Here is an 11,597-nt window from a genome sequence, read left to right on the forward strand (position 1 = left end):
ACCCAAGGAATACAGAAGGAAGTAATAATTAGAGAGGTAATCTATCAAAGAGGTTACCAAGAGAAAAAAAAATCAATGGTATCAAAAGACATTCTTCAAGAAAGTTAACAAAATTTATAATTTTCAAATTATACAGATTAGGCAAAAAGGGATAATATACAAACTAACAATATCTGGAATGAGCTCACATCATTAAAGTTTCTACAGCAATTAAATGAATAAGGAAAATTCTTATAAATTTTTGTTTTATCTCTATCCAAAACAAATGTTTTCTACAGGCAAAATAATAGTAATTTTAAAAACATAAGACAGTATTGAATCAACAGAAAGTACATAAAAATCCCAATAAATGTAATTCAATCCTCATTAAAAATGAGATGAGCCTTTGCCCACATTTTGACTATTTAGTGGCTACTATCAATGCCTGAGAGGCACATTTTTATCCTAAAACTAAATCAGGAGAGATGTATACAGATAAATCCTAACCCAAATAACAGAGAAAAACTCATATGTCCCTTAATTTTATATCTAGTCATTGATTCAAACTTTCCCTCAGTCACTCAAAATCTAGTCTTTTAATTTTCATTTACTTTACAATATTATTCAGGAAACATGCCTAGTTCCCCAAATCACCTCTAAATAATATTTATAAAATGCATATGTTGTGGTATTGCCTAGACCCACTTGCATCAGCCAATCAAATAAGTATTTAAAGGGTACTAGCAGAAAAAGTATTTGTCACTAGGTAGGTTAACATCCTTAATAATAAAAACTGACATTTACATAACACCATTTGTACAGCAATTTCATATCGAGTCCCCAAACATGTATTCATTAATACTTCCAATAGTCCTGTGCATTATTCAACAAACATACATCTCCATTTTATTCTTTTATAAAGCAAAGCCCTAATTCATAAGATGACATGAACCTGGTGACACTTTTCCTACTTACAGTCCATTTCCATCACTAGAAAGAACAGAAAAATACAGGACATCTAGGATGAAATAGGTTGGCTATCCTAATAATGAAATACCACATTGGCACCTGGCTCTTATCTAATCCCACCTTTTTATACGCGATCCAGTCAAACACTCTGTCAATATCTGTTGCCCGCAGCACTTCCTGTGATACTGGATGGGAACTGGCCAACCCGTCAAGGAGCATCACTTCATGCAGTACATCTGTCAGAAACCTCTGTTTTTCCTGCAATACAGTTGATGGAATAATATCATAGGTGATTCATGATTATGGCAGAATCTGTCAGACAACATGAACAGCATGTGTGTCACTTAACTGATGATGCTCATCAGTCTTACATGGTGAGACTCAAATCTAAAGGAAACTCAGTAAATAAAATAACCCCCTTAGGATACTCTAAAATAAAGACAGTTGATTTGAACATAACATGAAACAAAATCAATAAGCTACAGTAGGCCTTGAGTAGTAAGAACAGCAGACCCTGCTTTATCAGTGCACAAAGCAACGCTGGACAGTGGACACATGTAACAATGACAAGATGCAGGCTTGTTTGTACCTTCTACAGGATGAAGACTACAAGTCCAGTCCCAAATAACCTTTTAGGTAAAGCCAACACAAGAATACTATCTATTTATACCATTTTTATCAGGTTTCATTGGAACAGGTTAATCTCTCTCCCCATGCAACTCCTCCTTCCCACCACATGCATTGTTTTCTCAAAGAAATCCAGTAGACAACACATAGTAAAAGGCATTTCTGACATTAAACTACGGTGCCTGTAGATGTCTATACAAATGCAGAATAATGAACATAAAGGAGATCACCAGGTCTTAATAATCTATTCAATATTTAGAAGTACTGAAAAGAGAATCATGAAACTTCTCTGCCTGTAGTATTGCTCTAATAAAAGCAGATTCATTGTGTTAAAATAATGTAGAGCTGAGTGCGGTAGCACATACCTTTAATCCCAGCACTCAGGAGGCAGAGGCAGCTGGATCTCTGAGAGACTGAGGCCAGCTTGGTCTCCATAGTGAGCTCCAGGCTGGCTGTGGCTATAGGAATACTCTGTCTCAAAAAAAAAAAAACAACTTGTAAAGAAAGGTACATTTGTGTGTACTTGGTTTAAGAAAGTCTGCTTTAAAAAAATAGCTTGGATTTTGTTAACAACAACACTGACAGCTATTTATCCTCCTGGCCTCTGCCTTCATTGATGGAGGAGGGAAAGAAAAAACAAGTTGCAAAAGACAACAAGGGCTAAATAGCCCTCTAGATAGTTGGGGCCTGAGGAGCATCATTACAGAAATTAAAGACTCTACCACTTAAATTGCTCTACCTAATTCTGAACTCAGTTCGAAAATCTGCTCATTTTGAGATAGCAGGTAAACACAGTGTTATTTTGGATTGAGTTGTAATTTCAAGCTGAGAGTACACCAATCCTAGTCTTAAAGAAACTTAAAGTCTGAATATCCTGCCGAAAGAATGTGTGTGTGTGTTTGTGTGCATGTGTGTGTGTGTGTGTGTTCATTCAAATCTAGTTTTTACCTCTTAGCAACATGCTCTGTTCCAAAGGCACCCCCCCAAAAAAACCAAACAAACAAACAAAAAAACCCATGTTTTTCTTTAAAAAAAAAAAAAGAATTCTCAAAGAATCAAATCTGATTTTTAAAAACATTTTAATCATCTTCAGTTGGCCAATTACTCAGTATACTTAATAATTTAATTAATCAACTATTTTCAAATAAGGTTCATTTTCTAATACTGTTTAAGCTATCTATGGCTCATATGTCTAATTTCTTCACTTCTCTTGTGTTCTAAGAATTTCACAATTCTCTTTGACCCAATGAAGAAGATTACACAGTAAAGATAGAACCAAACACTTCTCTGAGTCCAAGAAAGATCCTGACTCCCGAGACTATGGAAGCAAAGTTCAAACTCAGCCTGAATTCAGTGGCAAATTTGATATAAATTAATTTATCTCAAATTAATTTCTACTTCATGACACAAAAATTGAACCTGATGATTTTAAATGTTAGGGCTCTGACTGCTATTTCCGCTGCTCACGAAGTCCAGTAAACAATACGATCTCAAAGGGCCTAGACAGAGAAAATCAATGATAATTCCAAAATAAAAATACATAATTTCATTTGAGAAGGCACAAGTCTTAAAATACATATAAAACTATGTGATCTTACAATAAAGAGAAAACGTACAAAATGTATATTCATACTTCAACTTGACCAATTAACACTGATTCATAAGGAGTATCAAAGATATGATGCAATTCAGAAAATAAAATAATATCCAGTTCTTCAAATAGTGATTGTGATAGACATGTAAAATAAATTTTAAATGATGCTTTATTTGAATCTTAATTTTTAATTTTTGGTAATAGTAAAAATATATTGATAAAAATTAAAATTTAGTGGGTAGTCTTTAATATGCTAGAGTTCTGCTGTTTGAAAGTGGCATAGTGTAAATGGATTTCAAAAGTGAAATCCAAACTAAATTTCAAAGAAGAAATTTTATTGTTAAAGGAAATATCAATGATATATGATATGTTACTTCATGCTTCTGGGGAAAACAAAAATAAATCTTTCCTAGTTAATAGAATTTCAATAAACAGTATTAATTTAGCATAGGTAAACCATGAGTAAAAAAATGTATCTTCTACCTTGTTTGGAGAGTGATATTAAGTAATGGAGGAAAAGACTCATATGGAAAGATAGGTTGGAGCTGGGAGTTCCTGGCAGGAGAGTACTCATAAAACACAGAATACAGAGCACAATACATTGATGGGGGGAAAAAGAAAGAAAATTCCAGCCAAAGGCAAACCCAATTCAACAAAACTACAAACATGTTATAGAAGAAAGGGTACTGATATTTTTTATAAACACCTGCATTACTATGAAGTAAGACGTGGTCTGTACAGAGGCCACATCATCCACAGCAAAAGCAACTACAGTAACAATCGCAAAACTTACTAAGAATTGGTTAATTGCCTACCACGTATCTGGACTATAAGGGTTTTTAAATGTAGCAAAAGAAGTCTTAAGGGTTATATTAGACAAGAAATAACAACAAAGTGAATGAAATAGTACTTTTTTTTAATGGATTAAAATTACCAATGAGATTTTGAGAAATATTCTATGATAATAGAATTATCTGTAGTTACTTTCTTTAAAGAGGTAAAATTTTATGTAACCTTGAAGAAAGGTTGGTTGTGTGTGGGGTGTGTGGGGTGTGTGCGAGTGTGTGTGTGTGTGTCTGTGTGTGTGTGTGTCTGTGTGTGTGTGTGCGTGTAACTCCAATTCCAAGGGAATCCGATGCCCACTTCTGACCTCCGCAGGTACTGCTCGACAGAGGTGCACTTACATAAATGAAGGCAATACACACTATAAATAAAAATAATAAATACATTCTGTAAGGAGTGTCTTAGGAAATTAACTTATCTACGGCCTACATGGTGTGTACAGCCTTGAGATAAAAAGTGACCTAGGAAAGGATTGGTAATGCTGGATTAGAACAATTTAACGAATGTGCTACAGAAGGACAGTTGGATTTGGGAGCTATTTTAAGCAGCTCTCATGCTTTGATGTTTTAGTGTCCTGAAAATAAACAGAGAAGAAACATTCAGAAATACACTATGGTTTTAGATTTGTTGGAACTTAAAAAGTTATGGAGTACTGACAAAAATGGGGAAGTGGGCAAAGTATGGTTTGCAGAGTAAGCTCAAAAGATCAGTTCTGGATGGTGGCAGAACGAGCCCCACTGCTGTGCTGAACCATGTGAAGAACCTTACCAACCATGCAATAAGAATGTTTCCCTGACCAGAGGTGCTTCTATATTAATCTAAAAATGCTGAACTGAGGACTTGGCTAGTAAAAAAGAAAAGAACTGGGAAGTCAAGACAGCGGTGACACAGCTGCAGGTGCTAGAGAATTGGTGCTGGGGTCTGCTCTCTGCAGGGGCTTAAAACATGACTCTGGGCCTCTTAGTTTTAATAAAGTCATGCTGGCTTGGCTGCCCACAACCTCTGGCTACCACCTGTGCCCCTGGGCCACTGGACCACTCTCCCTGCTACCTTGTGACCACCAACGTCAGCAAGAAGACCAGAGGACTAGGGCAGCCAGGAAGGGTTGTGACCACCCCACCATGCAGCACCTTGGTGCATCTCTCTGTCTGGGAGCTGGGCCTTCTGGTAGTCACTACACAGCTCACCCATCACCATCAGTCAACCATCATCATCACCAAGTGGCTGTAGTCCTCAGCAACATATGGAATCTTAGAAGTCTACAGATTTCAGAAAATAAGCTAGAGGACACTGTTTTAAAGGTTTTGTGTGGAGCTGTGAAACACCCCAACTGCCTGTGAGCTAACTGCTGCCTGCTGTGAGGACCTAGTTTCTGCTTTTACACACAGTAAAACCCTCTGGGGATTCAACCTGTTTGAGAAGTCTTGGACCCCAGTGCGGTAAGTGTGCTGGAATGAGGCCTGAAAACAGTTAAAGTGTAGCTTGCATATTCTCAGGCTGCAAATAACTGACTTTGATGAGGAAACCCAAACATTTCTGATTGCTGAGGAGGAGAGAAATCTCTACTTGACAATCCTAAGCAGTGTGTAAGAGAAACAGAAAACAAATATGAAAAATTGATTCTGAGAAACCTGGGTATATTCTGACCTAAAACAATGTATGCAAGAAAGGGAATGGGCCTATACTTTGGCCCATCTGTGTGTGAAAAATATAGATCCCTGACATTCTAATCAGACATGATCTCTCTGGCACCCAGTTCATATGTGTGGTATAAGACGAGTGTGGTTTTTCATTTGCTAATAGGGGTGATGAAGTTTGGGGAAAGGGTGGAGTTGGGGGAGAGGGTCTGAATATGATGAAAATACATTGTATGCAATTCTTTGGGAAAAAAGATCAGTTTTATACATGTCAATAAAAATGACTGGGAACATGCACAGAAACTTGCTACAAGCAACTGTGACTGAATATTTGAATCTAAGAGAAAGAGCTAAATATCTTTAGACAATACATAGTAGTTGTATAGAAATACAAATAAAGCATCCGAATTCGCTTCCTAATTTTTTTTTTTTTTTTTTTTTTTTGAGACAGGGTTTCCTTGTAGCCCCAGCTGTCCTGGAACTCACTATGTAGTCCAGGCTGGCCTCGAACTCACAAAGATCTGCCTGCCTCTACCTCCCAACAGTAGCATGTCACAGATTGGTTTGGGGTAGTAAATATGAAGGAAGTTAAGAATACTTAACCCAGAATTATCTGGGAAATTATATTCCTTGATGTCTCAAAGTAGCTTCTGACTGGACATGTCAAGTCTAAAAGATCAGAGAAGAATATGGCTGCTCTAGGCAAAGTCACTGGGGATGAAAATGGGAAAACAAAAATCAAGGGTAAAGCTGTGAGCAGCTTCTCACAGAAACGCTGAGGAATTTCAATGAAGAGCAGTGTTGAGCAGACGCTTTGACTCTGTCAGCAGAAAAGAAAGACAGAAGGAAACCAGAGAGTAATTGACAAATAAAAATAAAAGAACACTACATCAAACCAAAGAAAAGGAGGAAGAGGTCCAAGACTGAGCCATCTCAGCTGGAAGTGAGATAGTCATAGACATGGAAAACACTGAAAAACATCTCAAAGCAGACATGAGTTACATCAGAGCAGTCACAAAGACTTAACTTTCTAGGAGGATGGACCAGAGTATAAACAGCTCTTCTGATATTCTTAGGAGTAAAGTCAGGCATGAAAATGTAAAGCTGGGGAAAAGCCCTCAACTAGAAGAGGAATATCTGCCACTCGCTAGCTGCATGACCTTGAGCAAGTTACTCAAACTTTTCAGAGCTCATAATCCTTATTTGTACACATGCTCAGTTCTGAAGATTAAGTTAGTGAATTTGCTTTACCTATGCTATTTATTAAGCACTTGCTAGATCCCAAATGGTGTGCCTGGTTCTAAGGATAAAGAGACACAGAGATGCATCCTACATTCAAAGACTTAGAGTAGTAGGAAGAGAAGCAAAGAAGAAAGCAGATATTAAAACACAACCTGTCAAGTAAAAAAGGAAATAGGCTCAGGATATAGAATGACCGCTCTGAGAAGGCTGTAATTTGTTCTACTAGAGGGAGGCAGGGAAACCTAAGGTGAGAGTTTAAATTGAATTTTCAAGGACTATTTGAGTATTCTAGAAAGAAATGGCAGAAAAGGAAGTTTGGAATAAAAAGGAATTTGTGAGAAGTCAGAGAGACCTTTCAGCTTAGTTTCTTGGGTGGTCCACAGAGTTTTGTATGACACAAGCTAGGGAACAATTTACAAGAGATGAGCACAGAGAGATACAAGATCAAAATTATCAAGGATTCTCTATGTCAGGTTAGGAAGCTGAAGTCAGAACAGAACTTCTTGCTACCTGCACTTCAAGAAGTCTGAAAAGTAGTGATCTTTTGCATTTTGAAAAATGAGCACTAGAGAGAGAAATGGAAAAAGACTGCTTAATTATGAACAAACAAAAATGAGTTTATCTCTGTGATCACAAAACAGTTCCAAATATTTCCATTAACTTTAATTCCATTTTATGATGATCAAGGATGGTTAATGAGATGTTTACTTTGGAGCCTCATATGTAAACTAAGTATAGACATAAACAACTAAGGCATACAATAAACATATCCAGATAGATGCAAATATTTCATGCTTATGCTGATTTCATTTCCTTATGTAAAGCATTGTCTTATTCCTATTTTTAATGTTCACAGCATCCTCTTTGATAGAGATAAGGACAGTTTTCTAACCTTTAGATTCAAACCAATGAGAATGTCTCACTGAAGTGAGAAAGTAGTATCATGGGTACTGCACACCTTATGTAAGGGAAAGTCTTGAGTTCTACCCTGGGGAAATGTAATGGAGACACAATTCCTACCTCCCAGCAACTCATTTTACAGTATGGAAGAAAGGAGTATAAATTGTTAATGTCCATGATAGTAAGATAAAGTATTTATAGGACTAGAAAACACGAAGAAAGTTATAGGTAAAATTGCGGTGCAAACTATAATCTATCATGAAGAAAATAAATAAGATATATAAAATTTTACAAGACTGGAAGTATAAACTCCCACATGACAAAGACCTTTAACATTCTATAGGTGAAAAAGAGTCACATGAGTCCACTAACCTGAAGCTATTGCCTTATAAAATCCAAAATGAGGATTACTGATGCACCTAGCATCGCAAGGTTGGATATTTCACTCTGGATTCCCATGACCTATTCAAGTCATCACAGAACTTACAGCAGAGGAATATGATCAAGAATTCAAGCAATAAAAGTAAACATATGGGGGGGATATCAGATTTTATCCACATGGTTAACAATGTAATTATCATCATCTGTAAACATGTGAAAAAATGTCCTATTTGTGAAAATTAGGAATTATTTGGACTCCCAGCTTCTTACAACATTGAAAGGACTTTATACATTTTATATTGTCACTCTATTTTTATAAAGTTCTCAGAGTATTTTAAACTTTTTGTTTAAACACCTAGATTTATTGTGAAAAATTATATTATCATTTAACTGAGTAACTAATTTCTACACACAGCTAAATCATGCTGGTAGATGCAATTAAAAAGCTAGCAAAAATACATTATTTTCATATAGCAATATACTTCAAAATTAAATTTCAAAATTTCATGTTTAAAATATACATGACCAAGATGTTAATACGCATTTTCATGTGTGGTTTGTTAAAGCAGTTCATTTGTAATAAAGTCAAATTTGTGTAAATACACACATATATAGCAGGCACTGAAAAATAATTTAAAAAGTAATCATCATTAATGCCTACAATGAAACTCAGTTGAAATGTTTACCTCTGTATTCATCTACATAACCTTCTGCAGAAAGCACTGCATGCACGCTAGACTCAAGGCAGATCTCAACTGATGTAATATTATTTTGTGATTTCACATAAACCTCTCAACAAATAATTGAAATAATACTTTCAATATATTCCTTTCAACTATCAACTGTATTTCCTCTACTGCCAAACCACAAATTCTCTAAGAAACTGTAACCAGTGAATACACTAAAATGAAATAATTCCGTAAGAATATCTTGGAAGATTTTATGTGCATCCCACAATCCCAGATAAATATTGACACATGTCTTTATGAGTTATGCTACTCTCAAACATGACTAGCACAGAGGAAGTGTATTAAATTGTGACTCTCTTCAGGGACTGAAACCTCAGCTGCCTGACATCTTAGCATTCAAGCTGAATGTGTCATGTCTCATATCATTGAGAGCATGATGTGGCTAAGGGAAAAAGGCAAGGTGAAACACAAAATTACTGCATTATATACAACCATATTCTGAATCATGTGAAGATATATCATGAACTATTCAGACACAACAATATTGCCAGGCATGGTAGCACATTCCGGTGATGCCAGCAGTTGGGAAGCACAATCAGAGGAATCAGGAGTTTAAGGTCAGTCTTAGATACACAGAGTTCAAAACCACAGACTACAACCTTGCTCAATCCTAAATTACCATCACTTACATTTTCATTATTTATGGTAACCTCAGGTCTTACAGAACAATTATGAGTATGCTCCCAATGTCAATCATGGTAATAATTATGAACAAGTTGACTAATTATTTTTTATTCCAGCAGTCCCCAAATCACTGTAAGTAGGCTCCATATGCCCTGTGATTTAATGTAATACTCTTAATACTTACATGTCATTTATCTCTCCTTTATTTGTGTGGATTTCTTGATATCTTCACCTCTGTTTTCTGTTAAAAACTTAGGCAATGTAATTTCACCTGCTTCTAATCTAATCTATTTCTAATTTCAAAATCCTCTTATAGCTCAGTGAAGGCTCTCCTAACATAAAGATAGAAACTGTTACAATATTTCATTCGTGATTGGTAGGCTCTCAGTTCACAATTTTTTGTTCAGCTTTGAGCAGACTTTCATTACTGAATACTTCATATATGCTATACTTTGGGCCAAATGCTGAGAAATTACAGTGGAAAACTAGTCTCCAAATGTCGACACATACTGTCTAATGACAGAGATTTCCTTCCTGCCCATTGTGATTTAGCATGAACTCAGTCCTATTCCTCTAGAGTACGTATCCTTTGGGATCCTTCCCATAGATTAGAACATCTCTGAATGGCAATTCCTCATTCATCTTTTAATAATCCTATCTCTACTTTGTCAATAAAAATATTCTCCTCTATGCCTAACTTTTTGACAAGCTGAAAAGACATGTCAATAAAATCAAATGTGCCTGTCAAAATCAGAAAACATAATAATCATTTCCTACATCCATTATAAGAGTCACAAATTTTAACATTTTAATGAAAGTTTAATTAATGTATATAGTTACATTAATGATGTATATAAAAGAGTGTATTTTAATGTATATTAACATTTATTTAAAACATATTCTATTTCTTTTTTAATTCTAATGGGTGCTTTCTCTGACCATTCTTGTCTGTAGGAATTCCAAAGATGATTCAATCAACTCCCAGATGTTATTAGAATGACTACCAAGTAGCTAATTTATTTTGCTATTTTAATTTGTGAAATAAATAATAATCAAAATCACCTCAGTGAATTATGTAACAAAATTCTTACTGACTGAAGGAATAGTTTTAAGTAGCATGTTTTTGTCATTTAGTTTCTATAAATGTTCAGTTCATTACATGACCTGATGAAAATTTCATACTTGTCAGAACAGAGATGAATGAAATGAAAACTATTGTTTAATATGAAAGATTGATTAAGTCACAAGAAATAACTTCAGCACAGAGACTGCAGAAAGCCCAGATAGTTAATCGAGATATATTATTCCATCTCAAAATATGCAGTTATATTACACAGTATATCCATTGTGTGATTAGTGATGTTTCATTCTTCAGGATGTGAAATATAAACTAGAAATTTACTTGAAAAGAGCAAAAATATTAAAATATTAGCATCCAAAATTCATTAAAAATTGGAATGGGGGACTGGAGAGATGGTTCAGCAGTTAAGAACACTGGCTATTCTTGCAGAGGACCTGGGTTCAATTCCCAGCACCCACGTGGTAACTAAAAACCATCTATAACTCCAGTTCTAGAGGAATTTGACATGTTCTTCTGACTTCAGTGACCTGCAGATACTGCACAGCATGGGCGCACTTACATACATGCAGGCAATACATTCATACAAATAGTATACTTTTTAAAACATTTATTAAAATTAATAGACATACTCAAAATCTTATATAAAGCAATTCTCTGCTCTAACTAATATTTTGATAAGTGATTTACAATAGATCTCATTGGAAAACCAATTTTGAATCTTGAAAATAATATAGTTAAGTACTTAATAACCGCACTTACATACATGCAGGCAATACATTCATACAAATAGTATACTTTTTAAAACATTTATTAAAATTAATAGACATACTCAAAATCTTATATAAAGCAATTCTCTGCTCTAACTAATATTTTGATAAGTGATTTACAATAGATCTCATTGGAAAACCAATTTTGAATCTTGAAAATAATATAGTTAAGTACTTAATAACAAGAGTAATGCTGGTAATAAT

At 35.1% G+C, this 11,597-nt stretch overlaps 1 protein-coding gene across 1 annotated transcript in view; it reads right to left on the reverse strand.

Annotated features, from left to right (window-relative positions):
- Positions 1 to 11,597, reverse strand: part of Trhde (thyrotropin releasing hormone degrading enzyme) — a 468,335-nt gene that overhangs the window by 197,140 nt on the left and 259,598 nt on the right. Inside the window, exon 6 of the mRNA XM_008834550.2 lies at positions 1,069 to 1,206. Within this exon, the coding sequence (XP_008832772.1) occupies positions 1,069 to 1,206 (138 nt within the window). The remainder of the gene's footprint in view (positions 1 to 1,068; positions 1,207 to 11,597) is intronic.

The sequence above is a fragment of the Nannospalax galili genome, unplaced genomic scaffold (genome assembly GCF_000622305.1).
Source record: "Nannospalax galili isolate Female #2095 unplaced genomic scaffold, S.galili_v1.0 scaffold76, whole genome shotgun sequence".
Lineage (NCBI taxonomy): Eukaryota > Metazoa > Chordata > Mammalia > Rodentia > Spalacidae > Nannospalax > Nannospalax galili.